Below are 19,375 nucleotides of genomic sequence, written 5' to 3' on the forward strand. Positions count from 1 at the left end.
CGTAGTTATGCATACTCCTGTTTCTTTATGAGAGGATTAAGGGGCTATTATCAACGCATTAGAGATGATAATTAATACTTATAGGAAAAAAGTTCAAGTTCCGGGCATCTAAAATGGGGCTTTATGGGTTTATCTTGTTTCTATTTTGATTTCAGCTTTCAAAACTAATTCTGTTCACTTTAAATTGCTTTGCTGAGCAACTGCTGTTTAAAAGCACCAGAAAGAGCGAAAAATGGAATTAACCCAGAAAAGACAAAAAGATTTCATGCAAAATGTTGAACAACCTGAACTAACGTAAAGCAAAAAAAAATTAGTACGACAAAGTAAAAAAAACATAGCCGGAAGACTCCGGAATTGACTCAAAGTAAAAAGTCTTACGCTACCCAACCACTAACTGGTGCAACATAAACTTTATTATACTATTCAAATTGAAATAACATCAGTAAACCAATCAACAGAGAAAAAAATCATAAAAAATTTTCTTGCAAATCCAGAAGCATTGTGTACGTTAGTATCTGGTTTAAATTAACTTAGCTCAACAATTAACTATCAAACGATAGGAAAAATTTAACCAACGAAACATCTCGAAAAGGGGGAAAATAGAGCAGAAGGAAATAGTTAAAGAACAAAACCTAAAAAATCTGTTGAATTCGCGGATATTAAAAAAATTCAATTAACTTTGAATTGTTGTCTAAGATGAAAATAGAATACATAAACAGTTCTATATTTACAGCAGGTATTATAATCATTTGTACATTTTATACAACTTTATCTAAAATAACAGATAGAATACAAGTCAACTACACAAATTATAAACGTTTCATCTACGATGAAGATTTCAGTTCACAGTATGATTATCAATCTCCTTGGCTATTACTAACAACGCGATTCGTCGAGACGAGTTTCTCTGTGCAAGATAGAACCGATTTAGAATCCCTTTCCTATCCCACCTGCACCTGGTTGGACAATTTTAGCTTTTCCCTGTTTGTAACCCTGCGATCCAGACCCCGCTGACATTCCTGCAGATGCTGACTGTTTAGCACTGGCTGACAATGCCTGAACAAAACAGGTGATCAAGATAATGATGAAGTGGTGCTTTCATTATTATTGCTCTAAGCCTAATACCTTCGGAGAAAACAGCGGGCTCCTAGCCCTTACTTCAAGCACCGGTTTTCCGATTCTTTCAATCCATTCGAAATAAAACATCAAAGGGGTTCCAACCAACGAGATCCAATAAACCATCCAAATATTTGCTCATCCAATCAACGGCGGAATGAAATTCCTCAAAGCAGATTTTTCGATCCGACGAAAATCCACTTAATCTCTTTTGCTTAGGATTTAAAGCCTCTATCGCTTCTACCGAAAGGGACATGAAGTAAAACAGTGATTACGAATATGCAGCTTTCAACAGGAACGGTAACTCTGTCTGCAGTAAAAAAATCATCTGTTGACAATTTAAGCCTCCTGGCTAAAAACTAATGCAACTCCTGGCTAAAAACTAGTGGCGTGATAGCCGAGAGGTAAGCTGTGTGGTTCACACGCCAATTATTGAGTGTTCAATCCCCTGCCTCCGTGAAGCTGTCTGTGTGAGGATGAGCTCTTACTTAACCATAGCTTCAGGTTGACCATAGCCTGACCAATGTTGGCTGCAATGATGGTACCACGTGACAGTTTCAGAAGCAAAAAAAGTGGCTATAGTCACCAAAAAAAAGAGCAATGCTGCTCATGAAAAGATCAGTCTGAAATGTGGGGAATAATAAGAAAAAGGGCAGCTGAAAACAGGCTACTGTAGACCTAATGCTGTTCCGCTGCGATTGCGCAGAAACCAAAATTATTATTATTATTAATTCGGATTCCAATATAGCGAGCTAAAAGATGGTATGCAAATCTCCCTTATCCTGAGTCCATGAGAGGTAGGGGAATCATCCTTCAATATCCAGCGTATGTTTTGAGGCGTTGCCTGCAAGTCCTCGGGTTTAATAGAAAAAAGAACAAAATTATTGTTACAGGTGCGTATCTTTGTTCTACGCGTTGTTTTTATATGATTCTTGTGGATTTGAGGAATATGAATCAAAGCTTACAGGTTGTCAATTATTTACTTTTAGAAGAATTATCATGTTGATAACCGAGGTCCATCTCCAATTAATGAAATATTACCTGTCTGAAGAGCCAGTCTAGCCGTGCGAAGTGTCCTCCTGGGGGTGGCAAGAGGTCCTTCTTGTCTGCATTGGAACTCACTCTCATCTTTGCCAACTGGTACGTCATCTCAGTGAAACGACGCAGGTCCTCGTTCCTCTGGACATCCTAAAACACACATTTTTCAGGTTACGACAATAAAATTTTGTCAGCTTCAATCCAAAACATAGCCGGCAGATTGCCGGAAAATAGCGGCCGTTGACGCGCTTGATGAACATCGGGATTGATACAGAAAAAGAAAAGGAGATAAATTGACCAATTTTTTTCCTGTTTTTCTATTCATTGTCAAAAAGTGTTTGAATTTGGCAAGCAGTTTCAGTTGGATTCTAAAACTACAATTATTTCAGCTTCTAAACAGTAAGCTAATAAACTTAATACCAATGTCTGCTAGCAAACACTCTAATGAACTTTGATAACCTCATTCTCTGACTTAATGACCGGGCTTTATCGGTTTAAACCGTCTCTTTTGAATTGACTTTGACAGTATTCACCACATTGCGTAATTGAACGCGTGAAAACATTTGAAATCTATTCAGTTGAAACAGTGAGTGAAGTTAGTCAGAAGTCAAACCTGAAAAATCGTGACTTATGTAAAACGAAAAACGCGATCAAAAGATAAAGCGAATTAAAAGAAATGAGAGTGCCTAAATAATAGCCGTTCAGAGGCTGAGCGCGGCTATTAATGATCGAATTTTAATTTAATAAAGATTATTTCAGCTTAGGAAACGACATGCAACGATGTCCTGAAACCTAATTTGCAGCGTGCCCTGTAGGAGACATGGCACAGTAGATAAACTTCATTATCACAACATTTTTGCTATTATTTTTGCTTTTTTGTTAAAAAAAAACAACTTTTGAACTGCTCAAAGTTATTGCTACACCAAAGCCTGGAGAAACGCATTTAAAATACGTCAAACTAAACCTTGCTTAAAGTAGAAAGGGATTAATGCTGTGCTTGCCAAGTGATCCAATGAAGGAGAAGGAATCTTTAGAACCAGAAAAATGTGAATTTTGACAGCAAACTGAATACCCGATAAATTCTACTAGTAAGATAAAGACCAAAATATTTGTATGTTTATAAAGTTATTCTTGAAATTTAAATGTTCAACCAAACTTTTTTGTTATGGCTATAAAATTTGAATTTTCATTTTGTAAATAAATTTTAATTTTGTAAATGAGTAGTAATATAGTGAGCTACACTCCCCGGGGTGGGTGAGGTCCCCCATGTATTAAGATAGGGTATAGCGTATTTTCCGGGATTTGGGCCCTCCCTAACGTTTTAAGATAGGGAATGAATTAGCATGTATTAAGATTAGGTATAGCGGCGTTAATGTATTAAGATAGGGTATAGCCGCCATGTATTAGTTATAGCCGGCGACATGTATTAAGATTATGCGCCGACATGTATTAAGATTAGTAATAGCCGCCGACATGTATTAAGATTAGTAATAGCCGCCGACATGTATTAAGATTAGTAATAGCCGCCGACATGTATTGAGATTAGTTATAGCCGCGGACATGTATTGATTAGGTGCCGCCATGTATTAAGATAGGGTATAGGTTTTGTGTATGTATTTGTGCATGTACATTTTCTAGTAGTATAGTCGGTGCAAATGTGGGGGGTAGGTTCGGAGACGCTCCTGATAGGCTGAAATTTTGAGGGGAAATATCAATGTTTGTGTAGTTATTAAGTGATTACGTGAGAACAATAGAATTGGCGTGGGTAATTAATTGCTGTAATTATGTGAGGGGTAATTATGTGACAGGTTGAATTTTGTTTACAAATTTTATGTTATTAAATTGTGAAATTAATTGGTGGGGGTTTTCAATTACCCTAGTTATCTGAGGGGTAATTATGTGACATGTTGAATTTTTGTTTACAAATTTTAGGTCAATTGCAAAGATTGTTCCCCTAATTGTTTGAATCAATTGTGTAACAAATGTCTTTTGCGCGCTCATTAATTGGAAAAAATTCAATGATAGAAAAAAAATGAATTAAAATTGTATAAAATTACAGACACAGTATAAATGTAATAGAGAATACTAAAGAATTGTGCTATAGTAAAAGCAATTAAGTTATATGTTGAGTGGTGCTGTATGAATACCGTCAGACTGAACAATGCGCTTAGGGTAGAAATAGGACAGTCCCTTCTTTGTCTGCTCATACGTAGCAACACAATGGTTTATTGTTCTGAACCCTCTATTTGTTGAAGTAAGATTGATAATTTCATCCATCACACGTCGATATTTCTCCATCGGTCCATCTCCATTCTCTTCTAGTGTTCTTTTATTGAGACCTTTACTGCTGAACTTGTATTTGTCAGACTGTGCATCGTAGCAACAATAAGTTTTGCTACAAAGACAAATCATTTCCGTACATCTGAATTCTTCCTTGAAAAGTCCTGGTTCCCGTTTATCATGCTTCTTATGCTTAGAACAACATGTTCTAGGGAAGAAATTTTGAATAGCATCTGCTTGGAAAGAGTCGTTACAGTCCTGCTTTCTCAATGCTTCCCATTCTTGTTTTTTAGCAGGTCGAATACAATCATACAAATTCTCATGAGCTAAGGCTAAATAGAGGGAATCTGTATCCATCTCTAACTCCTCGAATTTATCCACGTCGCAAAATCTGTCAAAGAAGTTATAGTAGAGCTCCAACATACGTAATTTAGCGTACTGAAGTATGAACAATCCAACTATTATAGGTTCGCGGTGTTCAATTTTTGATTTTGCTAGCTCAACTTCGTAAAGCTCTTTTGAGACATTGTTCAACCGCTTAAACATTTTCCCATTGATTGCTTTGTGCGTCTTCTCATCGTTCAAATATTTGGTTTCTGTATGTTTGCTTCTGTCCATAATCTGATAACCGTAAGAGCTATTACCCAATAATTTCATAGTCTCAGCAACAACGCTGGAATCAGGATTTTCATCTCCACCTCTTCTAGCGTCTACCACTGACTGTACAAAGGTGTTGAAACATTTGCGCGGCGTGTACTGTACAAATCTATAAATTCTTGTACATTTCAGACCGAGGCTGATGTAGAAATTTAGTAGGGGAGTAATAATTGTTCCATTTTCCAGATTGAAACTTGAAATTAGCATTCGTTGAGGTTGCTTCAGTAAGTTGTTTTCGACAGCGTAATCTCTCATATAATCCCCAATATCAGCTCGACTAACGTTGAAATTTTTAAAAATAGGCGGGAAATTCGAAAACTTGTACTTCAAATCTGTGGGAACTTCCAAATCACATTGTACGTATCCAAACATCTCCCCATCTCTTATTTTAGCTAGTAAAGACTCTTGCTTCAAAGGTAATTTGAAAGGAAAGTTCTTTCTCACGTGATTTCTGACATTTTCTTCTTCTTTAACACTTTCCCACCATTTACACTCCCAGATTTCAACAATCTTATATCCTTTACTTTTTAAGTAATCTCTTCTCAATTCATCATGTTCTCTTTTTCTAATCCCTCTCTGTGTTTCATCTTCCGAGAGACTTGCTTTAGCTTCCTGACAAGGACAGAAATGAAAGTAACAACCCATGGCTTCAAACACCGTATTACAATGTGTGCAAAATGTGTACGCTAAAACAATCAATCTTCTTCTGTTTTCCGGTTGTGTAGTAGCTCTCAATTTTACATTCGGCACGTTGTGATTGAAGATATGACATAACCATGTTCTCAAATGTTCGAGATCTGTTTGTTCGAGCCCTGAATTTTTGAGAATCTGTATCAAATTCCCATCGAGTGTAAAGTCCAGTGGGCATTTCTTGACACATTGAAAAGGGATAGAGTTGGCTAGCGTCAATACCTACGATAGACTTGCAAAGGTTTTCAGAGTTTCGTATGAAGGTCTGATCAACTACTGCTTTTCTAGTAAAAACAATAGATGGACCACCAGTCATATCCTCACGTATTTTATGTAAATCTTTGTCAGCTTCAACAAATGGAAAAAACTTGTGGTTTGTTGACTTGTGAAGACAGATATTAGCCAAGTTCGGAAGTGTACATCCAAGTTTTAACATATCGATACCCTTGTTGTGATAAAACACCATCATTTTTTGCATTGCCTCCAGTGTTGGAACAACATCCTTGTTGTTGTACCACTTGACAAAATCTCTGAATGTAGCCATTTTTTCTTGCTCCCAGACCCCTTTCAGGTAATTGTAATTGTCAATTCCAGATGGAGGAACATTTTTCAACCTCAACTTTTTTAATGACTCTTGTTGAGAAAATCCACTGTTAAGCAATTTAGTGAAATCAGTAAATTCCTTCTCCAGTGGATTATAGTTTCTCAGTTTGCTAAAGAAACGGTCGTAAGGAGGGAGAAAAGTTGCATCGAGCTTTTCGGGAGAGTCAAACCACTCATAGGGGAAGAATCCTTTGGTCTCATTTGTCTTGTATGCTTTAAGGAAAGAATCAAGTGATGTAGCTCCACCGAGAAAGTTGAGGATATCGAGAAATTGTACATCACCAAACTTAAGAGAAACAAAGTGATTTGCTTTTTTAATAACAGTAGGTTGAATGTCGCGCTCATGAATAAGATAGGGTAGGAGATAGGACTTAATGAGATTTAAATCATATTTTCCACTATTGAATCCGAACACAGGTAAAGTGTTCACATAACGCTCAAAGTGCTGCTGTAAGTCCAAAAGCTGGTTTTTCTGCATTTGGAGAAATTGCGTAGACATATCAGCTTCATCATCTTCTTCGGTACGTTCATCTTCACACTCAAATGTTGAAGCGTTTTGATCCTTTCTTTTAATTAAATTTTCGCCAATTGCGTTAACTCGTGCTCTGATTACTGCTTCAATAGAGGAAAACTTTGTCCGCATTTCAGTTTTACTTTTGTTTGCTAAGTCTTCAATAGCTTCAACAAAAGATATAATGAGAGCTTTCGGATCTTTATCGCATAGGAAGACAGGTTCATCAATTAAATTGGAGGAAATAGAGACAGAGATTGGTTCATGCTTTCCAATCCAAGTGGTTGTGTTTGTATCTTTTAATTGGTCGGAGGGTACACATATCGATTCAAAGTCAAAAATAGCCAAGTTCTTGAACAATTTTTGATCTTCGTTGTAGGAAATTCCAAATCCGTCAAGCTTATCAAATAAGGTCTCGCGCAATGTATACACACTCTTTGGGTAAATATGCTGTACTCTATCTTTACACGTTTTAACATGGCGGTTGAAATTTCCCGCTTTCTGAATGAACGTATCGCAACTGGGACAACGGAATCGTTTAAAGAATCTGTTGATATCATCTACATAGCATATGTGGTTGTTGTAACGTAATAAATTAATATTTTTCTCATACATTTCAATACTTCTCCTCGCAAGTTCACCAACAAAATCTCCATCTACAATGTCAATATCGTAAATAAATATGTTGTGCTTTATCGCATTTTCAACAAATACAAGATGATCGATCGATACCCCTCTGAAATTGATTGCGTCTTGTCCAGATTCGTGGAGGAATGCACTAAACAAATTTTTTGCATTGGTCTCAAGCTCCGATGATCCATATAAGTGAACAGCTATAGCTCGGAATAAGCAAAGATAATCTTTGTAAGTCTCACCATAGCCATTCAATACGAGACAATTCACATCTGGTCGTCTGAGTAACTGTTCAGGAAGAACAGCATCGATACATCCCATTGGAATGGATTTTAGGAGAGCGCAAAATATTGATACATTTGTAGTCAGAGCAAATCGCCATTTTGTATTCTCCCGCTCCTGAGCACACGTCTCCACTAAATCCATCTTTTCAATCCTGTCCTGAAGAGAGACTAAGTCTCCTTTGGAACAGAGTAGATGAGATTTCTCGAAGAAAGTGTTGTTCTCGTGAGCGTAGAAGTATCGATACTCGTCCGTATCCACATTTCTTAATATAAATCCTAGAGCTAAGTTGACTTTGGCTGCACAGTTGAGTTTTTCGAATACTTCTTTCAACTTTTTATTAATTTCATGAGGATCGAGCTTGGACAACTTGAAGTTGAACACTTGATGTCTTCCATTTTCCATCTCAGTATCGTCAAAAAAGTGCTGGCAAGCACTAAGTTCTTGTTGTAGCTGCTCGTTGTCCTTTTCCAGCTCCTCTGATTCTAGAACTTCTTTAAGCTTTTCACTCGATTTTCCAACTTTTGTTGAAGTTCCATGCTTTCTCCTCTTGTGTTGTTGAAGAGAATAGAAACTCGGAAACTCCTCCAAGCATACAGTACACATAGTGCTTAGCTTTGTATCCTTAGGAGCGTGATGCCTAGCAATGTGGTAATTCATGTCTTCTTTCTTCTTTGTACTGAAATGTGGACATTTGGGACAAAATAGAGTCCCACTATCACAAGACTGCTTGTGTCTTGCCATATTCTTCTTCACCACCATTTTGTTGCACTTTGTGCATTTCACTGGGAGATTTCTATCGAGAGAAGGCATTGTTTTGGTACAAGATGAAACAAATTCGGGTATTGTGACGAGCAACTAATTGTGACAATAACAAAGTGAGAATGAAAGAAATTATTTTTGTACATTTAGGGAACGCAGCTATGACGCATCACTCCATATATGGAAAGTTATCATTTCCATTTTAAGAAGCTTGTTGTCATAACCGAACATTCTAGAACATAATGAATAAACCAATCAGATTCTTCCATTTACAAATACCTTTAATAATTAAGAACACTCTTTTTAAATATGTGAATTCATTCCTTGGAGTAAACTCAAAAATAGCAAATCATTCTTATATATCTTCTTAATCATTTCTTTTACATTTTATATAAGTTTTCATATTTCATCCAGCCATAATCCAAAAACAGACTCACAACAAATTCAAACAAATTGTTCCAATCTTAACAAACTCTGTGATTCAAATTTGTGTCTATCCGCAATTGACAGAATTCGGTGCTTGCAAACAAATCTAGTCCTATTGAAAATTGAAATTAGCACATGAATGTGCTTTTACAACAATGTTAAAGATGTCGAAAACAAATATTCATCCATACTTCACGAACAAATATTTACTTTACAACTTAACGTTATTGTCTTGGAACCTCTCAACCAATCGAAATCCCGTGTTAAAGAAATTATTCTGAAGATTAACGATTTTATTTTGTGTAATTGTTTCTTAATTTTAATTTTCTTTTACATAAACAGAGTATTGCGTGAAATTTTGCTCATTTGCGAAAAATGTTAATCAAAAATCATTTACAGTTGTTGGAAAAAATATATAAGAGGAAAGAAGGAATTGCCGGTGCTTACAAAGTTGACGAGATTGATGTTGATTCCTATTTTTTCTACAATTTCTTGGACATTTGCGTTCAGAATGATAGAATAATCCGATTTAGTAAAGGATTCGAATATGCAACATTTTCCATTAAAAAATTCAAATTTGATGATTATATAACGAAACAATCATTTGATTTATCGTCAGAGCTACACATTAACAAGTACGAAATTTTATTTATTTTGAATTCTGTTCCCGAAATTTTAGAACAGTACAGAAATCTAGCACAAGCGAACTGTATTTCAATTCCTGACCCCATAGCAATCACTTCATCTGTACAAAGCGCGTTGTTTTTTCATTATTATACAGATTACAATTCTGAAGGAGTAAAAATTCGATTTGGAATTCGGCTCCCAAATATATATATACAAAAGTTCTGTTCCAAAAATGGAATACTTTCCGAGATTGATTTAAAATTTAACGAAGTTGAACAAATTTATCAGAGCTTAACATTTTTGGTAAATTATGTCACTTCGTTCCCAATGAGCTATCCTTATTTAGGAAACAAGTAGTCGTATCATGTGATACATGTATTATTCAAAAACCATATTTGGTTTCTATTCACGCATTGATGTTCCTGCTTCGTATGCGAGCATCATTTTATAACAACTTCTTCCATATTTGGATACATTAAATGATTTCCATTTCCTGTTTCGGTTACTAACGTCAGTTTTTCTACAAAATATTTCCTTCTTTGGTTACTTTGTTCTTATTGGACGGAATTCACTATAAATAGGAGCGACAAAGTTAGACTTCATCATTCTCTTTCATTTCCTCAAAATTAATTTCACCTCTGTTCCTCATCGTCCTGCTAACTATTCTTCAAAACTTTATACAATTGAGTTCCTACATTCACATTCTTCTTATCTACAGATCTTACTTCAGTTGTAACGTTTATCTGTTTCTAACTTAGATATTCTTTTTGTCCTACTATAAAGTGAAATTTGTTTTCTAACTTACTCTCTACTTGACAGTTTTCAATACGTTCATTTACAAACTGCTTTTGTTTCTAAAAAATCCACTTCTATCAACTCATCTGAACAAAATGGAGTTTACTGTGCAAAACAACAGTCTTCTGTACTCATTTTCCTTCACTGAGGAGACTGCTCGGATAAGTATTAAAGACTTATCAAACGGATTATATGAGACTGTAATGACTTTACCCATCACTGTGTGGCATATTATTGAACACCAGTGACAACAGTTCGACACCTATCATCAGGGTCAGGTTCCAATTACGGAGAATCAGCTTGGAACTCAAGCGATGGGACACGAGGTTGCTGTTATTAGTGGGCACCACTATCCCCACGTTGCTGGGACAGAATTTCCACCTACCTACGTCGCTGGCAACATTCAATATACTTTCCCTTGGGAAGAAGGGCAAATTCCCAACTCTTGGTTCTCTAGTCCGGATGTAAATCAAGTTTTGAGTTCAGTGGAGGAGTCAGGGAATTTGCTTCAAACTGTGTCAAGCTTTGATGGGAGCGAGCTAAGTGTTGATACTAGCACTTGGACAGCAAATGAACAGCAGAACTTTGATCCGGCACAGTACTATGGTTCTACTGATATGTCGACTACTCCATCAATGACAACACCTTCCATAGAGGATGGAACGGCGCACAATCCAATTTTGCTGACTGATGAAAATTCAACAACTTCAATCAGCGTTCAATCAACTGATCCTCCAGTAATATTTGAACGTTCTAGACCTTTTGGGAATGAGATTCAAAACTTACCAGAGTATGTTGTGAGAACTCTGTTTGAATAGATTCGAGTTGGTACAATTTTGCAGCTTCATTTGTAATCGTTCTTAACGGAAAAGTTGTATGTTGATTTATACATTTTCCTGGTGATGTATTTAAACATTCTTTATAATATAATTTTTCTCATGTGAGCTTTCTTTTCTAAACCAGTTCACAAGGATATAATTAAACAAAATTTTGAATTTTGAAACTTCGTTACAAAACTTGATAATTAACGGAAATAGCATTATCAAAACTCGACATTTAACAAAAGTTTTTGATCAAAAATTTGATATTTAAGAAAAAAAACTGAGCAGAAATTTGATTTCTAAGAAAAAAACCTGTATGAAAACTCGATTTATAAGTTGTTATAGAAAAAGAAAACTTGTCATTTTACAAATTAAAAATCTCTTCCTTTTTTGCGTTAAATTATACCGTAAACTGGTGAAAATCAGGAAAAAATTTGCGCTTTATTGTATCCAATTGGAAACTGTTTTTTGATATTTAAACAAAAAGATTGAATGAAAACTCGACATTTAACAAAAATTTCGTTGAGAAAACTCGACTTTTATTAAAATAAATTGTTCCAAAACCCAACAGTTAACAAAAATTTTTGTGAGAAAACTCGACTTTTAAAAGAATAATTTGTTACAAAACTTGACATTTAACAGATTAGAGGTATCAATTTAAACATTTAAGGAAAAGATTGTAAAAAAAGAGAAATTGAATTTTCTTGATTTTTAAACCAAACATAAAACTGATACTATGTAAATAATTTTGATGCAATTACAAATTTATTACTTTCTAATTTCAAGATATAACAGAGAATTATCAATTAAGCCATGACCGTCTAACAAACAGTCAACAATTTTTATCAATTCACCCTCATATTTTGAGTTTTTAAGAGATTGAATTCTGTCCAGAAAAGAAGATCCAATTGTTTGTGTGCTTACATTTCTTTGTTCAGCGCGCAGTAGATGTCTCTTGAACTTCTTTCTACTCAATCTTTTTTTAGACACACTAGGTAACTTCTCAACATATTTGTTCTCATAATTGTGTTGTACTGCTCTGTCTAACTGAGTAAAGACAAGTCCCGATTCTTCCAAAATATTGCCAAAAAATTGATGTTTATATAATGTATATAAACAATCAACTGTCTGATATAAATAGGAGAGATCTTCCAGTTTTTGAAGCAAGTCTCCGATGGAGAAAGAAATGAGAACAATGTGATATCGACAGGTTTTCAGGGGACAGAAACTGTTGTGTGAAGCAACAACATATTCACTTGTAAGAATATATGGTCTATAATCTTTGACAGATACAGATATAAACAACGCCTTTTCACAGAATTTTTTTGTAAAAGTGTGGTAAAACCTGACACATAACTGCTGCCATTCTGTAATATTATTTAGTTCTAAAGAAATTGATTTCCTTATTTGAACTTAAATTCCAAATAAGGAAACTAATTTATTTATTATAAATAAAACCAAATTCCAAATAAGGAAATCAACTTATAAATTATAAAGAAATTCAAATTCCAAATAAGGAAACCAATGAAATTGTTATGTGCAATTTAAAATCTCATTTGAACTATGAATCAATTCAAGAAACAGCGGATTAATAAATTTCGATGTTTTACTTGTTCAAAATATTTTCGTCACTACTTCTCTCTAATGCAACACAGACGTGCTAAACACAAAGACTCTTTTTCTATAATGATTCAAAAGTTTTCTTTATTGAAAATTTCTGATTAGAAATCCTTTTAAGGAAGAATTCTAAATAGACACATTTTTCTCTTCCTTTTTAGGAAATTGTGCGAAAACAATGATGTCATTAGCATAAAAGGAAATTCTGCGTTGTAGAGGCCCTTAATTTTTTAAGCAAATCATTTAATCAACTTCTCGCAGCTTACTCAAGTTACGTAAATGTCTCTCTCCAAAGTATCTCCTTGTTACTCGAGCGCTCCATCAATGTTTACAGATTCACAACCTAAATTGGGTACTGATTCCGTCCCATTTTATATTGACTTTGGTTCTCATCCAAACAGATTTGGGAGATTTACTGTGTCCCAAATATTTAGAAATGGACAAAATTACTCGGAACCAACTTTTCAAGTCTTTAAAAAAGATAAATGTGGAACATTTGAAAAGTACCAACAACTGAGAATTGGAGATTACGAATTCAAGAAATTTTGTCTTCTGAAGAACGATCTGCTGAATGGGGACTGGGAAATTCGAGAAAATCCAGCTCAATTTGAGAGGAACCCAAAAATGGAAGACGTGCTGCAACAATGTCACAAAGCAAGAGAGATCAGCATTGGAAAAAATCGAAGACTCTACGTTACCTTTATACAGTACGTTCAGGACAATCCAGATTCAGTTTATGTCCAGATCCGACTATTTTGTCGCAAAGAGAGCAATGAGTTCAAGCAAGTGACTTACGTCAGCTATAAAATGGAAGAATTCAAGGAACTTATTGAAAATCTTAAAGACTTTTCTAATATTGAACAATGTACATTTCAATAACTACTGCTGCGCAATATTATGATGTTTTTTATATTGAATGATGAATATTTGGTGATTATATGTATTTGACTTTCAGCAAACATTTTTTTCATTTGAAACTTTTTTCTTCTTAGAATGAGTTGGGATATTGGATGCTCTAGAAACATTTTCTTAAGTCTCAGAGATAAATCAAAAGTTTTTCACGTCAGGTTACATCACGAGCTTAAAAGGTATTCATATACAGTTCTTGAAGCGCAAAATTTTCCCAATTTGGATAATTTAGACGTAGAGTCCCAAATGTCTGAATTCAAGTGGGTTATTCATAATGGGCTGCGCAGAACAACTCTAACATATCGTTCTGACAAACAAGAAATTTCCATTTCTCAACATCGCTGGAACGGATATCAGTGGAGTTTTCTTACAAAGATTGATTTGAAAAAAGAGGAGTATAAAAATCTAGTAGATCATCTACCAACACTTCCTTCCTATATAGAAAATTACAAAAAGACTTGCATTATTTTGGACGAAACAACTCAGAGTTAATGAATATTGTTACTCTGGTAAACATTTTCAATTGTTACGGAAGCATACTTTCAATGTTCCCTACGAACGAAAAACGTAAAAACTGTTTTCTCGCAGCGTGTAAAATTTGGGACCGAAATGTCGATTTGGACGAAATTGATCAAAAGTTTCCTCACGGAGGAAGAATTGGATATGGAAACTCTCTTTTGGACTTTTTCTTAGCTAGATCAAAAATTTTTCGTCTACATGCAATTTTACATGATTCTGCTGGAGCTGTGAAAACAACAACAGACGAAGGACCAGGTTATTGTTACATGCTGCCGCAATTACCCAGCTCCTGTCTTCTAGGTCATATAACTGGATTATTCTTTTGTCTCTACATTAAAGTTTGTCATCCTCATATTTTTAAAATACTAGATTGTTAATCATTTGTCAATTATCTCAGCTAAAAAGAGGATGACTCTCGTTGTGTTTGATATTGAGTGCTTGGAGGGAACAGTTGTCAAGGAGCTGGGAATTTTCAAGGACGGAATTGTGTTAGGATATACATTCCTCCCACCGAATGACTACAAGCCAACATTTCAAGCAAAGTGGAACACAAAGAATTTACATGGAATAAACTGGAATAATGGAAAAGTTGATTACTCAGATCTTCCAACCATAATTCATCAACATTGTTCTCCTACAACCGAATACTTTGCCAAAGGATTGGAGAAATGTAAAATCCTATCCAATTATTTGTGTAAGGATGTGGAAAATTTGGACAATTTTGGATGTCCAAAAGCCTCTAAGTTGATTTCCAACGAAGATACAATCTGGGAATGTAGTAACTACCCCTACCGACACAAGAAAACATTGCACTGTGCAGAGAAGAAAGCTTATGCTTATGGAACTTGGGTTCTTAATTTTTTTGACAAAATTTAATATTTGTAAAAATTTTTATATACATTGATTGTAATGTATCATATTGTCTTTTAATTAATTTTTAAAATCATTTTTTCGCCTACAAAACATAGAAAAGTTGCTTCAAAAATGAGAAAGTTGAACAAATTTTGTCCTAGCGTTACACAGTTATTCTTCATTTCAATTCTGTCGTTTTTCTTAATTTTGAATTTATTCTCCTTTTTCATGCTTTCTGTTATTAATTCCTGTGAAGAGACAGTGTTTTGGCTGTCGCTGTTGTTTGTTTCTTTTTTATGTTTAGAAGCTTATCTCATTTTTTTTATTTATTTACATCACAATTCAGTTGAAACATTTTCTCTATCGTCTCAATGATTACGTTTAAATGACTGAGCATACAGATAAAGGATTAAATTTGGGTAATTTTGTCTTTGATGATAATAATCAGGAACGACAATCATGGAAATGTTTTGGACAGACTTGTAATAGGTCTCTAGTCGTTTTTCTGTCCCAATTTTTTGTTATACTCGTAATTCTGGTCTGTTGTATAGTACGAATAACATTGGCTACAACGTGTGAAGAAACAACAGTTTGGATTGCAATCCTTTCTAGTACAGTTGGTTATATTTTACCTTCACCTAAATTATGAACAAGATAATTTCCACAAAAGAACGAATTTTTATTTCATTGGTTGGTCCAAGCGGATCTGGGAAATCTCATCTTATACATGAATGGTTAACAATTGGAACTTTTCAACCAGAGTTCGACAAAATTTACTACTTCTATCAACATTATCAATCTCTTTATGGTTTAATGTCTAAAGATGTTAAAAATATTGAGTTCATAGAAGGAGTTGACTTTGAGTTTATTCAAAACCTCCCAAATAACGGAACAAAGTATCTGTTAATTTTTGACGACTCTTGTGAGGAGATTTCCAGCTCTAAAGATTTCGTTAAAATTGCAACAGCTGGAAGACATAAAGGACTCAGCACAATATACATCAAACACAATTTATTTCATCAGAGTAGATTAGGAAGAGATATAGAGTTACAAAATACTCATATCGTCTTGTTCAAATCTCCTAGAGATGTACTGCAAATAAACACTCTGAGCCAACAGTTGGGATTAGGTTCACAATTAAAAGATTGGTATACCAAAGCAACTTCTATTCCTTATGGTCATTTACTTATTGATTTAACTCCCAAAACAGTCGACTCTCTTCGATTTTGTACAAATAGTGGATCGATTCCTTCAATTTTTTTCCTTCCACAACATAAACAGCAGACCACATTTTTGAGTGATGAGCACACAACATCTCTCTACTCTGACAACGTTCCAAAGTTATTCCCGGAACTTCAAAAGAACTTACCTAAAAAATTGTCCGAAAGAATTTATTCAGTTCCTAAACGAGTGCATCGTAAACATGCTCAGAGGAGAACTGCAAGATATTCAAAAACGAGACGTAAAAAAGTATCAAGACGAAATTCATCAGCTTATTCTAAAAAGAACTGGAATAAATAAAAGGAGAGCAATTTTAAGTTCAAGGAAAGGAATAGAACTTATATCAATTCTAACTCCGTCTATCATTAACCGTCTTTCTTGAAATGGAACAGTTTGTTTTGATTCCTCAACAGCTTTACGAACAAAAATTCAAATTACATGTGTATAAATTGGACGAGAGTGAGGAAAAAGTTAACTTCGTTCCACAAAATTTAGATTCTCTTCACAAGGACATCACCACTAACACAAAATCATTCAAAAACGAGTCAGTTGTAGATCAAATACTCAAATGTCCTCGAATCAAGCTGTCCCTCAGTGACTCCATTTTACTGGATGGAAGAGATACAAATGTAGCATTTACCGATTTTATTTACGCATTGAAGAGAAAAAATATTGCATTTCCTGATATATATTACACAATACTTGATGCTACAGGGATAAGTCCGAGCAAAATTGTAAACAAGGATGCCAAAAGCAAAGACAGAGGGAGTTGGATCCCTTTCAAAATCTGAAAAAGCGAAACTTCAACGATTATACAAAGAAGGAAAAGCTGCATTTGGATCGGTTAGAAATCTTCAAAAAGCGAGCGGTTTATCAAGAGGCAAGGTTATTTCCTTTCTCCACACTAAAAATTCCTATACAAAATACCGTCAAGCAAATCGACATTTTAGACGATTACCTGCATTTGCAAAGCGGATAAATGAAATTTGGTGTCTTGATTTAGCTTTTATGGACAAATTGTCAGAGTTTAATAACGGAGTAAAGTATCTATTAACCTGCGTTGATGTATTTTCTCGTTTTGTCCGTGTTCAACCAATGAAATCAAAGTATTCTACAGATGCTGTAGCAGCTTTCAAAAAAATGCTACGAAAAAACAACATCCCACAAAAAGTATGGGTTGATCAAGGAACAGAGTTTGGTGGCGAATTTCGGAAATTTTGTGGAGAAAAGAAAATTAAAATTTATTCAACGAGAAGTGAAACAAAAGCTGCCGTAGCTGAGAGAGCTATCAGATCTTTGAAAAACATTATTTATCGCTTCATGGAAGAAAACGGGCATAAGTACCTTGTAAAAATGGCATCTTTCCTAAATACAATGAATAGTAGAGTAAATAGATCTACAGGTAAAGCTCCAAAAGAGGTAAAAAACAAAGACTTTTTATCAATTTTTTACAAAAATCCGATCAGACAATACAAAAAACCTCGGTTTAAAGTAGGGGATAAAGTACGAATTTCGAAATACGATATTCCTTTTAGAAAAGGATACAAGTCACAGTTCACGAGTGAAATCTTTGAAATTGTTAAGATTGCTACGTACAAACCTCCAACATACAACCTCAAGGGAGAGCAGGGTGATGAAATACTAGGAAAATTTTATGAACAAGAGCTCTCAAAGTGTATCATTTAGTGATGAACTCTTTTACGGTAGAGCTGGTTTCCAACGCATCCTTTGATTGTTATCCAAATAATACATTGAGTTCTTTTACCAATTTCCTTCCCGAACAGATTAACCTTGAAGGAGAATGGGAGGTGGCAATAACCGAACTATCATATCCATCTTTGTACCAGAATATTACAGATGGAAAATTTTTCCATCTAGATGCTGCAACTCCAGATACAAAACCTTCCGATTATTATACAATTGATGCAGGACTATATCCATCAATATCTGATATTGTGAACGAAATGAACAAACAAATTCATGAAAGAGAAAAGTATGAGAAAACCCCAATCAAATTAAAAGTCAACAGAATTACACAGAGAATATCCCTAAGCCTTCCTAATGAAAACTCGTTACTAGTTATCTTCAGTACTGATCTCTGTCACGTATTTGGGTGTGAGGAAGCTGTTTACGGAATGGGTGTTTTTATGAGTGGTGCTGGACCACATTTTCCTAAATTTCCCTATGATATTGTTCGAATTCATACTCTCATGATATACAGCGATATTGTTGAATACAATATTGTAGGTGATACAAAAGCCGCGCTTTTGAGATGTATTCCGTTTATTTCTAAAATTAAGAATGGAGACATAATATCTACTGGACAATATATGAATTATCAAAACTTCCCAAATCTACAATTTAAAAAAATTCTTAAAAATTCTTTCCACAGCATTAAACTTGAGCTCCGCGACTCATACGGTGAAAAAGTTCCCTTCAATTCAGTAGGTGTAACAAGAGCTGTATTGATGTTCAGAAGAGCTTCACGCAATCATTTTTAAAATTAAGTTTACAAAAAATGGTTGCAGACAGTGATTTACCGTATTTTCGTGGTTATTCAAGACAAAGGGGAAGAGGATTTGGAGCTTTAGCACAAACAATTGGGAGAACTGCAATTCCTTTTTTGAGACGATATGTTGTACCAGCAGCTAAAAGAGTTGGTGCTGACTTGATTGAATTAGCTGCGCCAGAAATCGGAAATGTATTAGCTGGAAGGAAAAAGTTCAAATCTGCAGCCACAGATGTTGGAAAGAAAACTTTACGTAAACAACTAGGAGGAGGAAAACCTAGAAAACGACGTATTATTCGAAAACGCTCGCCAAAAATCAGTCGACGTCGTCGAACTAGGAGGATATTTTTACCAAACTAAAATGAATACCAGATCAACAAATGACAGTAATTTCCGTTATGGACACTTTACAAATTCTTGCTTGGAGATTTTTGACAAAATTCCGGTTTTGGAACCAATTGAATCATCCCATATTCAAGAAGTTTATCCCAGCACTTCATTGGATGA

At 34.8% G+C, this 19,375-nt stretch overlaps 2 protein-coding genes across 2 annotated transcripts in view; one reads left to right on the top strand and one right to left on the bottom strand.

Moving 5' to 3' along the window:
• The window catches only part of LOC142353881 (multidrug resistance-associated protein 1-like), a 653,144-nt gene that overhangs the window by 201,044 nt on the left and 432,725 nt on the right, over nucleotides 1-19,375 (top strand).
• LOC142354169 (SANT and BTB domain regulator of class switch recombination-like) overlaps nucleotides 669-19,375 on the bottom strand; it is a 45,814-nt gene continuing 27,107 nt past the window's right edge. Inside the window, exons 11-12 of the mRNA XM_075406431.1 lie at nucleotides 2,158-2,304; nucleotides 669-1,056 (exon numbers count right to left, since the gene is read on the bottom strand). Of these exons, the coding sequence (XP_075262546.1) occupies nucleotides 928-1,056; nucleotides 2,158-2,304 (276 nt within the window). The 3' untranslated portion in view covers nucleotides 669-927. The remainder of the gene's footprint in view (nucleotides 1,057-2,157; nucleotides 2,305-19,375) is intronic.

This window comes from Convolutriloba macropyga, chromosome 15, assembly GCF_964194025.1.
Source record: "Convolutriloba macropyga chromosome 15, txConMacr16.3, whole genome shotgun sequence".
Classification (NCBI taxonomy): Eukaryota; Metazoa; Xenacoelomorpha; order Acoela; family Convolutidae; genus Convolutriloba; species Convolutriloba macropyga.